The 15,031-nt window shown below is 41.9% G+C and overlaps 1 protein-coding gene across 2 annotated transcripts in view; it reads left to right on the top strand.

Annotated features, from left to right (window-relative positions):
• The window catches only part of LOC120049843 (TBC1 domain family member 22B-like), a 189,730-nt gene that overhangs the window by 28,454 nt on the left and 146,245 nt on the right, over positions 1 to 15,031 (top strand). For both annotated transcript variants that reach the window (XM_038996298.1, XM_038996297.1), the window contains exon 6: positions 3,518 to 3,588. In XM_038996298.1, the coding sequence (XP_038852226.1) occupies positions 3,518 to 3,588 (71 nt within the window). The remainder of the gene's footprint in view (positions 1 to 3,517; positions 3,589 to 15,031) is intronic.

The raw sequence follows: 15,031 nt of genomic DNA, 5'->3' as shown, positions 1-15,031 counted from the left end.
CACAAAGGGTGTGTTCCACCATGTTCTGTGATATTCCTTCTGTGATGTATGGCTGCAGCAGGCAGATGCTCTCACACTGCTGGCCAGCTGGTGCCAGGTAAATGTCTGGCCTCCAACCTTCCCAAACACAGAAGCCTTGCACGTATGGCCATGAGAACGATCGTCTTTGGAGGTCATCAGCGCCGAGGAGAGAAAGTGTATAAGGCTGTGTACGACTCTCTCTCCCCACTGTGAGATTAATGTCAGTTACGATTGCACACTTCAGGAGGAAGGCGATATTATTGGGACGTGACCATAGTGTTCTGTGGGCTGTGATTCACTATAGAATCTATGTATGTCAGTAGAGACCCTGGAGATACGGAGAGGAAATATGGTACAATTGCTATGTCCTATAGGCTAGCCTTTATCCTATGCCTACCGTCACTGTGTTGTTGATTTTATATGGTGTATATCTAATAAATGCTTGATTTCTTGCTCTCTTCTGAAATTGTTTTGAATTTTTTTAAATTTTATTTTACCCTGTTTTCTCTCCAATTTCATGGTATCCAATTGGTAGTTACAGTCTTGTCTCATCGCTGCAACTCCTGTATGGACTCGGGAGAGGCGAAGGTCGAGAGCCGTGCGTCCACCGAAACACGACCCAACCAAGCCGCACTGCTTCTTGACACAATGCCCACTTAACCCGGAAGCCAGCCACACCAATGTGTCGGAGGAAACACCGTACGCCTGGCGACCGTGTCAGCATGCACTGCACACGGCCCGCCACAGGAGTCACTAGTGCGCGATGGGACAAGGACATCCCTGCCGGCCAAACCCTCCCCTTACCTAGACGACACTGGGCCAATTGTGCACCGTCCCATGGGTCACCCGGTCAGCTGCGACAGAGCCTGGACTCGAACCCAGAATCTCTAGTGGCACAGCTAGCACTGCGATGCAGTGCCTTAGATCTCTGCACCACTCAGGAGACCCTGAAAATGGTTTTGAATCTCAATGGGAATGAAAATAATAAATAAAAGGATAAATAGATGAAAAACTAACATGCTCAGAATGTTGTTAAGCCTAAGTGGCGATGGTATACAAAGCATTAGTGATAGGCTATACAACGTATTAGTAATTGTATAAGTGGATACTTGATTTAGCCAATGGACTAATCCAGGCCTTCCTGTTTAGAACATGCCAACATTTCCCATTGCAATATCTGTCACTAACACGATACTCTATTGCGTTTGTTTTAGAACTGCCGGGCAAAGTAATTTGGAACTAATCAATATGTCTGCTGTGTTGTACCAATTTCATGCCTGCGATCTGAACAAGAGTCGAGGTTAGGCCTAAGTCGGAGATGCTTCTGTTTTTACATGGAGGGAGGTAGAGTGGGAGGGATGGAAGGAGAGGGATAGCGTTCGAAAGATGGAGGGAGAGAGAGAGAAGGGGAGGTAGAGTGGGAGGGAGGGATGGATGGGGAGGTGGTGTGTGGGATGGGGAGGTGGTGTGGGGGAGGGGGAGAGGAAGCGGTGTTTTGCCTGCCGGTGTCATCTCATTTACACTCAAATCAGTTTCCCCCGCTCTCCTAACACGAGTGAGACAATGCACAATATGCAATTACACTGAAGAGATTCTTGTTGAATTTGGATTGGAATAAGCAAGCGGAATGTTAATGATACAGTCCTAAACTTTAGTTAGGCTGAAGCGAGGCTCGATACATTGCCATTTGTGAATTATGGCTGAATGACACCGGTGAAGGTCTTGTGTGCGTCCCAAGTACCCTAGTATTCCATTTTATAGTCCACTACTTTTTACCATGGCCAATAGGGCTCTGGCTAAAAGTAGGGTACTGTATAGGGCAGGGGTCAGCAATAGTTGGCCTGCGAGCAAAACCGTCCCGCCAGTGACGAATACAAAAAGAGACATTATCGTGTGTCAATGTAAGCAAGCTATGAAATTATTATTTTAAAATAAAATCTATTTTTAGGTTTAGTTGTGTTCAATTTTCAGAGCGTAAATAATTTAAATGATGTTCCATCCACTCCAACAGAAATCTTCTCACAGCTGAATTTTGTTGCAAACTATAGCAATACTGAGAATTCACTGCAATTCAATAGGATCTCCATATATCTTTATAAATACAAGGGCTCTCTGAGTTGAGAGATGGTTCAATGTCATATCTCTATCTAAAGGTTCCTATAGTTTAGTGCACAGACTAATGCAAACAATTGTAACTCTGTACCTCATGTGCATTCAGTGCTCCATACATGTATGTTCAAGGACTCTCATCGAGTGAAGATAAATTGTTCATGGTCAGATTTCTTTAGGTTTCTGTAGAGTAGTGCACAAACCATAGAACTATAAAGTTATGTACAAAGCAAAACTATTCGGCTAGCAAGTCCCCAATCAATGTCATCCTTTTATTTTGCGATAGGAACGCCATCTAGCTCATTTCTGAATGTCCTGTTCTGAATATGTAAAGGTTCCTCTGCTATGTACTCAGCCAGTTTCCTCAGTCAGTCTTTTTGTTATCATAATATTCATCATATCTACAGTAGTCAATGGGTAGAGTAGGCAGCGTAGTTGTCCATGTTCTCAACAGGAAATGGAAATAAAGATCTTTCCTCTTCAAATAGGGGTGTTTTTATGCCCAATTTAGCACGGTCCTCTCTCGCAGAGTTTGAAGTATGCAGTGGACATATTGTGAAAGAATCCAGTGTTAAACCATGGCTGCATCCCAAATGACACCCCATTTCCTATATACAGTAGTACACTGCTTTTGACCAGTGCACTAATGGGCCATGGTCAAAAGTGCACTACATAGGTTGCAAATTGGGACACAGCCAATGTGAAGAATCCAGCATAAACCATTTTTTTGGGGTGGTTTTATAGACCCAGAGGGAGCTCATCTTTCCCAATTTAAAAGTCCAATTTGCACCTCTCTGTGAGATTTATTCACATTAACGCTCGTGGGCCCCAGAACCCGGCCTCCTGACAATGTGGTGGGAAACCTCTTTAAACCCATCAAATTCTAATGTTATGGAAGTCAGAGACCGTGAGGAGAATCTTTGGGTTTGGAATTCATTTCCTGGCACCCCAATGCCTGTATGTGTTGGATATCAGGGAATGTGGGAAAAATATACAGCAATTCAGAAATCTGCATGCTGTTGTCTTTCAAGGAAATATGTTTTCCTCAAGAGCGAACATATGTTTTGGGTTCATTTTCTGGCATCATGATCTCTGTAGGTGTTGGGATTTCTGAGTATTTGGGGGAAATAGGCTGTACAGTAAATATGCATGTCGCTGTCTTTCCAGGAAATATGTTCCCCCCCCGAAGCAAACATGATAAATGCATTAGGCTGATGCTGTAGGCTTATCTGTATCCTAAGGCTTCGTAGTGGAATATGGAATTGTTGACATTTGTGTTCATTTAATTATTCTCTTTTTTTTTGCTTTCTTCAGGCAAAGAATCTCAGTGGTCTTGTATATTCTTTGAAAGTGTCATAATGTAATTCTCTGTCTTTTCCACTTTCAGATGAATTACGAAAGTTGAGCTGGTCTGGAATTCCGCGCCAGGTTCGTCCAATCACGTGGAAGCTCCTTTCGGTAAGTAAGGGTGTTCTGATGAAATGGCTTGTTCTGCACTTTGTAAAAACCCAGAGTGCATTGAGTGAATGTTGGAAAAAGATCTTGGTTCCTTTCTAAACATAACAATGTGAATGCAAAGAGGGCTCGGTCCACAAAATAGGGGAAGTGAACTGGCAAAAGAGTTGAGTCCTCATTCAAAGGCAAGGGCAGTGTGAATACAAAGAGAACTGAGTTTTTACCCCAGAGTTCACATTAAAGAGGACTATATGTGAACCCCCCCCCCCAAAAAACGAACTCAGCCCAATTTAATGATCTTTGCCTTACGGCTATGACCACATCACAGCCATGATACAAATGACATTCTTCTGTGAACACATGGCCTCATGTATTATTGATTAGTTATACTACAGATGGTTAGGAATACCCATTGTTAGAGCCTATCCTGCCCATGATATACAAGGCAACATACACATGGCCTCATTCATAAAAAGTACCATTGTTTATGTTGTTACCTAGCAACGCACTACTACTTTTACAGATCCACTTTCTCATCTGCCTAGCCGTGCAACTTATACACTTTATCCTCACTGTATAAACCATCTAGACATTTGCAACATTGTTGCAATATTGAAATTCGATCTCCACTGTGCTATAATAATGAACCTGTTGGGAGTCTGGATGAGACAGACACCTTTTCTCAGCCAATCGAAATCATGGAATCTGCTTAGTTTTTATGGATATATACAAAGAAATGTCAATAAAAAAAAACTGGTAGTAACCTGTTGTATAAAAGCAATTCTACATTTGAGTCCATGTGTTATGCCATTTTTACCATGGCTCTGGTGGCTGTTGTGGCCTCGTATTATTGCTTAACTTCTCTAGGGTAGGGGGCAGCATTCGGAATTTTGGATGAAAAGCATGCCCAAATCAAACTGCCTGCTATTCGGGCCCAGAAGATATGATATGCATATAACTGGTAGATTTGGATAGAAAACACTCTAAAGTTTTTAAAACTGTTAAAATAGTGTCTGTGAGTATAACAGAACTGATTTGGCAGGTGAAAAGCTGAGAAAAATCCATTCAGGAAGTAGGTTATATTTTGGTTTTGTAGTTTTCTATTCAATGCCATTACACTATCCATTGACTTAGGACTCAAATTGCAGTTCCTATGCCTTCCACTAGATGTCAACAGTCTTTAGAAATTGTTTCAGGCTTGTATTCTGAAAAATTAGGAAGTAAGAGCTGTCTGAATGAGTGGACCCTAAAGTGTCACAGAGCTTTTTCATGCACGTGACCGAGAGAGTGCCTTTCTTGTTTACCTTTTATATTGACGACGTTATTGTCTGGTTGAAATATTATCGATTATTTAGCCTAAAAACAACCTGATGATTGAATATACACATCGTTTGACATGTTTCTATGAACTTTATGGATACTTTTTGGATTTTTTGTCTGCCTGTTTTGACTGCGTTTGAGCCTGTGGATTACTGAAGAAAACGCGCGAACAAAACTGAGGTTTTTGGATATAAAGAGACTTTATCGAACAAAAGGAACATTTATTGAGTAAATGAATGTCTGCTGAGTGCAACCGAATGAAGATCATCAAAGGTAAGGGATTCATTTTATCTCTATTTCTGACTTGTGTAACTCTTCTACTTGGCTGGTTACTGTTTGTAATGATTTGTCTGCTGGGGTCTGTTCTCAAATAATCGCAAGGTATGCTTTCGCCGTAAAGCATTTTTAAAATCTGACACCGTGGTTGGATTCACAAGAAGTTAATCTTTAAACCTATGTAAAATATGTTTTGTTTTCTGAATTTTTATAATGAGTATTTCTGTATTTGAATTTGGCGCCCTGCAGTTTCACTGGCTGTTGAAGAGGTGGGACGCTACCGTCTCACGTACCCTAGAGAAGTTAATTAAATAATGCTGTAATTGAAAATGTAACACCCAATGTAGGCTACTGCCCCTTTAAGAGCTAGCATTGATTTTGTACCATATGTTGTGATTGTCACCAAATATGTTCTCTTCTCACACTATTCAAACCTCACAATCAAATAAACAGCTTATGAAGTTCTATAGATCACATATTGCAAAAACATTATCTGAACATTGTGTCAGTACAAAACTCCACACATATTTAGGAATTTCTGTGCATTCATGACAATCGCTAATAAATTTTCAAAAACGGCACACGTTTCTTCTGTGAACCTGTACATCATCGTCTCTTGTGAGGGGTTATGGCAGGGGAAACGGTGTTGCAGTAGTCGAGTCGAGAATAATGACGAGAGAACGTGTGGAGCTTTGTGTTCACATTCCGGGGCTCTTTTGAGTTCCTTTGGCGTGTTCACAAATTGTCTGAAAGGGACCATTCATTTTGTTAACAAAAATTGGCTGAATGGCACCATGGGTGAAAACACCCTAAAACCATCTTGTCAGTTTTCTCCTAGGCGCTGTCTCTCTCTCGCTCTCTCTCTCGCTCTCTCTCTCGCTCTCTCTCTCTTTCTCTCTTTCTTCTCTCTCGCACGTGCTCTCTTTCTTCTCTCTCGCACGTGCTCTCTTTCTTCTCTCTCTCTCGCACGCTCTCTCTCCTCTCTTTCGCACGCTCTCTCTCCTCTCTCTTTCGCACGCTCTCTCTCCTCTCTTTTGCACGCTCTCTCTCCTCTCTCTTTCGCACGCTCTCTCTCCTCTCTCTTTCGCACGCTCTCTCTCCTCTCTGTCTCTCTCCTCTCTCTCTCGCGCGCGCTCTCTACTCTCTCTTTGTCTGTCTCTCTTTCTCTTTGTCTGTCTCTCTCTTTGTCTGTCTCTCTCCCTGTGATTCATGGAGATTAATAACGCTCTTTACCTCCATTTAGAAATTAATTGCCAGGCACAAATAATGTATTCACGATACAGAATGTTTACTCATTAAGCTATTGTTGCAGTTTACAGTGACCCAACTAGTGAGTGACTTCAGTCTGGTGATCAATTCAGTGTGTGGGGCATTACTTTGAGTGGTGTGACTTTCACATTAATTGCTGTGTGTAGTCCCACAGACACAATAGCTCATTAAATTGCCTAGGGGTACGGCAAAGATTTAGTTGTCAACACAAATTAGTGTCAGAGGTCCCCAGTTCTGTCTGAGGGGCTGAGATGCAGTGGTGTAAAGTACTTTAGTAAAAATAATTTAAAGTACTACATAAGTTATTTTTTGGGGTGTCTGTACTTTACTATTTATTTTTCACAATTTTTACTTTTCCTTCAACACATTCTTACAGAAAAGAATGTACTTTTTACGCCGTATATTTTCCCTGATACCCAAAAGTACTCATTACATTTCGAATGCTTAGCAGGATAGGAAATGGTCTGTATTAGAAACTTTAGGGAAGTAATGGGTTACAGTACATTGCACTCTATCTGGGCTTTGCCTCTAAATGGAATCACCTATTATTTTGCTGATGATGGTAGCACATCGATACAATATGGCTATCAGATTCAGATTAGTCATCAATATCCCAATTCAATATCACCCTATCAGGTTGTGCTGTTGGCTCTCAACGGCTTGGTTTTCTGGGATATTTGATAGGTTCCCTTAGACCCCCAGACTCTTCCCACCAAATGTTTAATATAGGCCTATACTGCACAACAGACACATGAGAGATGCAAGTGTTTGTGGTTTGAAAAGAAATGGAAAGGGCGGAGACAGAAAGAGATGCCATATCCCTGCAACATGCCATCCCTATCCTCTCCTGAAGGATCCTGGGATATCTGAACACTCCCCTGACCTTTAAATCCTCTCTGTCAAGATGCAGTCTGCGATAGACAGGAGAGGCTCTGAGAATCTATTCTCCACCCTCTACCGCTATTCCATAAACTTGGAGCCACATAATAAAACTTCACTCTCGGCGCGTCCCCTGTGACCTTCTCTGCTCCCGACCGTGCCGTGGATATTCAATTTATTCCTTTCCAGAGGCTGGTTAGCGCTAGCTGTATTACCTCCTCTGAAAGAGACAATCAGGCATTCTAGGTTGTTAATACATTTTAATGCTGCATCACCACCCATACTATCCCCCCCAGTTGCATTTTAACACCTGACTGCACAAATTATACATAACTGTCTCAATCATTATTAGGAAACGGAGGTAATTATAAGGTAAGAAAACAGTGAATGAGCCTTTTTATATTCGCATCATTCTACCTCTCCCTGGGTGATATCTCTATACGCTACAGTTATGTTTAGACTCGTCTCTGTCTGTCTGTACCATAAGACACAGAGAGAACTTCTTCAGCTTCCGGCTCTGTGAAAAATAATAAGTGTTTCTGGAATAATGAATAAGAAGCTTTTAAAGAAGAATCGTCCACTTGGGTTCCAGTGCCTGGAGGGAGTCAATTAAGTGGATTTTCGCTGATAAAAATGGCTCCGTGGCAATGTGTACACTTTCCTAATGGAGCGGAATTGTTAAATGTTAAGTGCTGGTAAAGTAGCAGCTAACTGGCTTTGTGGTATTGATGTGGCTGCAAGGCCAGATGTGATATATAGCCTAGTGTAGGCCCCATAGTCAGCACAGCATGTTAGCTGTAGCATATAGGCCTATGGGTCATTCTATATCAAATCGAGGGCCTTTTTCCAAAGCCATTTTTTAATTCATTGATTTTCATATGCAATGACCCATGTAGAAACTGTATATAGAAAATCATATCTCTGCACTCAAAACAACTTAGTGCCACTAAACCTGAAAAGTAGCAGCTATAACCAGCTTAAATGTGGGACGCTAGCGTCCCACCTCGTCAACAGCCAGTGAAATTGCAGGGCGCCAAATTCAAAATAACGGAAATCCCATAATAAAAATTCCTCAAACATACAAGTATTTTACACCATTTTAAAGATACACTTGTTGTAAATCCAGCCACAGTGTCCGATTTCAAAAAGGCTTTACGACGAAAGCACACCAAACGATTATGTTAGGTCAGAGCCAAGTCATAGAAAAACACAGCCGTTTTACCAGCCAAAGAGAGGAGTCACAAAAAGCAGAAATAGAGATGAAGATCATCAAAGGTTAGTGATGAATTTTATCAGATGACACTCATAGGACTTCATGTTACACAATACATGTATGTTTTGTTCGGTAAAGTTCATATTTATATCCAAAAGTCTGAGTTTACATTGGCGCGTTATGTTCAGTAGTTCCAAAACACCCAATGATTTTGCAGAGAGCCACATCAATTTACAGAAATACTCATAATAAACATTGCTAAACGATACAACTGTTATGCATGGAATTTTAGATCCACTTCTCCTTAATGCAACCGCTGTGTCAGATTTCAAAAAAACTTTACGGAAAAAGCACACCATGCAATAATCTGAGTACAGCACTCAGAGACCAAGACAACCCAAACAGATATCCGCCATGTTGTGTCGTCAACAGAAGTCAGAAATAGCATTATAAATATTCACTTACCTTTGATGATCTTCATCAGAATGTACTCCCAGGAATCCCAGTTCCACAATAAATGTTTGTTTTGTTCGATAATGTCCATAATTTATGTCCAAATACCTCCTTTTTGTTTGCGCGTTTAGCCCAGTAATCAAAATTCATGAGGCGCGATCACTAGGTGCAGACGAAAAGTCAAAAAGTTCCGTTACAGTCCATAGAAACATGTCAAACGATGTATAGAATCAATCTTTAGGATGTTTTTAACATAAATCTTCAATAATGTTCCAACCGGAGAATTCCTTTGTCTGTAGAATTGCAATGGAACGCAAGCTAACTATCACGTGAACGCGCGTGGTCAGCTCATGCCTCTCTGGCAGACCTCAATCCCCTTTCATTCGCCCCCACTTCACAGCAGAAGCCTCAAACAAGGTTCTAAAGACTGTTGACATCTAGTGGAAGCCTTAGGAAGTGCAATGAGTTGAAAAACTACAAACCTCAGATTTCCCACTTCCTGGTTGGATTTTTTCTCAGGTTTTTGCCTGCCATATGAGTTCTGTGATACTCACAGACATCATTTAAATAGTTTTAGAAACGTCAGAGTGTTTTCTATCCAAATCGACTAATTATATGCATATTCTAGCTTTTATGGCTGAGTAGCAGGCAGTTTAATTTGGGCACGCTTTTCATCCAAAATTCCCAATGCTGCCCCCTACCCTAGTGAAGTTAACTCTAGTACAAACATAACTTTATGACCATTGAGATGCATATCATTTTTGAGTAATTTAGTGTCTTGCTTGGTCGGGGCGAGAGGCACCATGCCATTGAGTACTTCTCCCTACAGGCCAGGAATATGTCCCATTCAGGCTACAGGAAGCCCTGGTGCCTCAGTGTTTGCCATGCTGAGACTGGCACACTGATGTTGGTGGTGCCAATGAAGGACAGGGTAGATAGCAGGTGATAGAAAGGTGCTATCACAGCCCGTGTGTCTGAACGGTCTCTGGTCACCAGTGATTTTTATGTAGAAAGACTGAGAAGCTCAGTTCAGGTGGCTTTTTAAAAGGACCTTCTACTCCAAAATGAATGAAAATACAATTGTACTGGCACCATCTGAAATATAATTTCCACCTCCAGAAATGAGACTAACATATTGATAAAATGATTTGGTACAACATGGTCCATATTATCAGGTATGCTATTAGCAATAAGCATTATCATCTGTAGCCCAACTGATGCTGCATAGTGGCTATAAATAAATAAGCTGAAGCATGGGGTTGCCTATTTGCATTTACCCTATTGGGCTAATCATTAGCTAGATCCGAAATGTAATCTTTTAACTAGTTAGCATCCTATTTATGAATTTTATGTCCCAAAAAATCTTGCATAAACACAGTGAATATGACCTAACAGGTAGGCCTACATTAACCTCGTAACCCGCCACCTGGGCTAACATGACCCCTGCCTGTACTTCTCACGGAAACCATCACCATTTTATCCCCCAACACTTTCCCTGGTTGCCACTCAACTAAAAATGTAAAGAAAATAAATAAAATCACTCCAAATAAGATGATTTTGAGGTAGGGTGGTGTTTTACGCCAAGTTGGTATGTCTCACCTTCATCTGCCTATGGCTGGCTCATCTGTCATCCTGACCCAGAGCTAGAGCTCCACATCGATGCACGCTATTGAACCCCCTGTGTGGTATGTGTGTTTCTGTCTGTGCTCTTGTGTTCTTGGTATCCCTCTTCTGTGTCTTTCTGCATCTAGTCCTGTGTTTGTGTATCTGTGATTTTGTCATAAGAATTAAAACAGCAGGGAATCATCTTTAAACTAGAGCGATGACTCGTCAGGCCTCTGTGGGAGCAGAGGGGGCTGCCGTCACCGTTTTGAGGCGCTGTTGTTTTCCTGCAAAATCAATTCTCTTCATCCTGCTGACTTCTCACAACCTACTGCGCACACACACATATTGTTCAGACTTCAGCAACCTTCTCCAGCGCTCTACTAAGTAGAATTTTGTTTGTTTGTCAGTTCCTCGCTAGAAAATAAAGATTTCATTTAATCCCTAAATTGATTCCATAGGCTTCTTTTTTTCCTGAGGGAGAGCAGTGGGAGAACAGGTTGTGTGTGTTTGTGTCAGGTGCCAGCACATGGATTCACTGAGCGATTAGTGGAGAAAGGAATCACCAGCAAGTTAATGGGATCTTTAGATGTATCTCGGCTGGCCAGCTGTAATACAGTAGCCTACTGACTGTCAGAACCTCATAGTTTTACTTTCTCCTCTTCCAAAAGGGCCCGGCTATTGATTCTTCTAATTTTCACAAGTACAGATGCAGTCAAATATATTGGCACCCTTGAATTATTCACTATTTCTTTTAAGTTGAAAAAAACGTTGTTTGCGAGTGAATTTGTTTGACTTACAACTGCACAGGACCTAAGAAAAAAACTGGAATTGAGATTTTTCACTTTAAAGTAAAAAATGGCTAGGACTATATTGTTGAATATTCATATTAAGTTGGAGGCAATGATTGTCATTTGCTGTGTAATTTCTCACCTGGTAAGTTGCAGGTGCCTACATGATTTAAAAAATAGCTATTCAACCAGTTTTGAAAATATAAAACAGAGCATTCTACTCCATTGCACTTCATAGTAAAGTGCAACTGTGCCAATATATTTGATTGTAAGTGTGGCGGATGGATGGTAGTTTTGTTGAAGTTAGTTAGAATGCTCAGTCACTGTGCGATTCAAACGAATCCCAGAGTGGACTGCAGTATCATGCACGAACCAGGGGTTGGAACCTGAATTATTTTCCAATCGTTTCATTCTGAACAGAACCACCTTTTTTGTTTTGTTCCACTGTTGCTACCAGCAAAATAAAGGTCTGAACCGGTTATCGTCCCTTTTAATTGATTTAAAAGAAACATTTAGCGCATTAAATTACTTAACCAATCAGTGTGGATAGAGCAGGCATGCTAGTTGTTTACATTCGTGATGCACAGGCAAGTGTAGCCTATGGCGCAAGATGCGACTGAACTTTTGCGGGTGGGGAGAGAGCCAGCGAGGGTTGAGGAGGCAGCTTGAAGCGCTGGGCATCTTGTTATAGCCAGCGTTATCTGAATTACGTCCACAGAATTATACCTAGGAGGAGTGGCTTCTATGGAGAAACTTTGAATTTCCTTTGAGTTCGCTAACGAGCTTGAGCTAACGAGCTTGAGCTAGCAAGCAAACGAGCTTGAGCTAGCAAGCAAACGAGCTTGTGTGTGCAGAACGACACCAGAATTAAAACCACATCTTACCTTTTTGAGGTTGATAAGTCCGATGTGATACGTGATAACTACAGTAGGCCTATAGTATCCTTAACTAGCATTGCAAATGATAATCCATTCTTCTCTAGCTAATTAAAAATCTCCCTCCCTAGCTAATTAAAAATCTCTCTCCCTATCTTTTCTGAATCAAGCTTGTAACGTCAATACAGTAGCCTATGCTTCAGAGGGGCGAGGGGCAGGTAGCCTAAACATGCACATGTCAAGGTTTTCAGCTTGCAGGCAGACACTGGAATACGTTTTTGAGTGACAGAGTGAGGGCTTTAGGTGCTTTGTTGCATTTTGTCGTGGGACTAGAAAATAATTATTAGTGGAATGTAAAATAACGTTGTTAAATCGGTTCCCATGCTTTTAAAATAATGGTTCCGGAACAGTATGGATCACTTACGTTCCAGGTTCCTTTTCCGTTTCTTGAAAAATTATATTTTCTGGTTTTCGGTTCTGTTCTCGAAACCAGTTCCAACCCTTGGCACAGATACCTACGAACACAACCATAAACCCCCCCTAGCAGCTCCCCCTGCCTGTGTTTCTTACTGTGTAGTTTTAAAGACTGCGGTTGGCTCTGGCATGCTGTAGGAGACATTTACAGGCCTATAAAAACCTTGATAAAGTGCAGTGCCTCCCTCTGCTGTGTGTGTGTTCCCTTGTTGACCCTCAGTTCACCCTCCATTAACCTTGGAGGAAACTTTCTCTTCCCTTTATTATGTAAAGTCTGGCAACAGCTGGGGAGACAGAGCAAGGTGCTCCAGCCACTCATCTCACAGCCTTATCTATTATTCTCACAACATCCTCTCCAAAAATAACACCTACAAGGCTATGTACAAACACTCACAAAATAAAAAAAGAGCTCACAATTCACACTTTATAGTTCGAAAAGACAGTTTGATGAAGATTTACTTGGATTTGACCACTCTCCTCTCCCATCTTCACTAATGGGGTTACACGGTAGGATTAGGGGTCGATTTTTAATTGGACAGGAGGACACCTCATTTTAGGAATGACACTTTCATTTACCTAACTGTGGTTTGTGTGCCTGCCTGGCTGTAGAGCACATCTGCTCACAACTATGACAGTCCTGACTCCAAAGGAAGAGGCAATCCTCCTGAACCTGCTTGGAACTGACAGCTCGCGCTGATCAAGATTTTATTACTGTTGACATATATTTTTGTAGGTGAAGAGGAGAAAATTCTAATATTTTATGTATTCTCTACTGTATCCAGCAAACATACTGCCAGCCCACCTCCAAATTACTATAACCAGTGTGTGACTCACTCAAACTGTGCTTGTACTGTATGACGGAGGGGTTTCAATCTTTCGAAGGACACAGTCCTTTTGACTCGCTCCTATTCATGTTCTGACTCAACCACTGCTGGAAAGTCTAACATGTTCCATCAATAAAGTAACCCATTTCTCCTCTCTCGATTCATGAATCAAACTTCCACTCACATCCTGATTTAATGGAGTTTTCTAAAGGATTTGACCCCACCCAACCTAGTTATCCACTGCATATCTCACAGCAGTAGCACTCGGATAATACTTCCGAGTCTCTTCAAATACTTGACCTTCCTCTGTCACCAACAATAGAATACCAACCCTCACCCCCTCCCTTTACAGCACATTATCAAGTCAGTGTGATTACATGGATATATGGTAATGGCCCTTACAGCCAGTGCTCAGGGGGCTGCCTGGCACATATACGTCTTGTTAGAGCCATTTTGTTGGGCCGTGGGAGTGAAGAATGGGCACAAGCCTCAACTGCTCCAGAGATGAATGGTTTTCTGGGGCTGTAGATTTCCAGGCAATCAATTACTGAATCACTATAGGCCTAGTCTACACCACCAGGACTTGTCTTTTCTGTCCCAGACATATGGTGTATACTGTAGCTAGATACATTCTCGCTGGAGGAGAGGGAGAAGTGTGTGTGTTCAATGTTATGCCACTGTTAGGCCATTAACCCTCTCTGCATTAATCTCTGCCCATCTGTTATTGAATGTGGGTTGATGTTATTCTCTTCATATGGCCAACAACCTGAACAGTTCCCTTTCAAGTTCCCCTGGCATACTGAAACATTTGCTCATGCAGTGGAAGTGTGTCAGTAGTACAGTGCTCTAACAGGCTGTGTCCCAAATGGCACCCTCATCCCTACATAGAGTAGTGCACTACATTTGCACTACATTTGCCCAGTGTGAGGCCCACTGGAGCGCAGTCCATTGAGCAGATTTAAAGTGATTGGAAGTTACTGTATCCCTAACGTAGTTCCCACGATGTGTGTGGGTGCTTGGGTGTGTGTGCGTCTAGCCTTGACTAGTGTGTATGCTGGGCTTGTGAGAAGTCATTCTCAATTCTCAACAACTCAACTTCTCTCTTCCATTTAAGAATGATAGAGGCCACTGTGTTCTTGGGGACCTTCAATGCTGCAGACATTTTTTTGCTACCCTTCCCTAGATCTGTGTCTCAACACAATCCTGTCTCGGAGCTCCACGGACTATTCCTTCGACCTCATGGCTTGGCTTTTGCTCTGACATGCACTGTCAACTGTGGGACCTTAGACCGTTGTGTGCCTTTCCAAATCATGTCCAATCAATTGATTTTACCACATGTGGACTCCTTTCGGGCGGCAGGTAACCTAGCGTATAGAAATGTTGGGGCATTAACCCGAAATATTGCTGGATCGAATCCCCGAAATGACAAGCTAAACGTCTGTCATTTTGCCCCTGAGCAAGGCAGTTAAC

This window comes from Salvelinus namaycush, chromosome 6 (assembly GCF_016432855.1).
Source record: "Salvelinus namaycush isolate Seneca chromosome 6, SaNama_1.0, whole genome shotgun sequence".
Classification (NCBI taxonomy): domain Eukaryota; kingdom Metazoa; phylum Chordata; class Actinopteri; order Salmoniformes; family Salmonidae; genus Salvelinus; species Salvelinus namaycush.
This window is presented reverse-complemented; position numbering and strand designations above follow the sequence as displayed.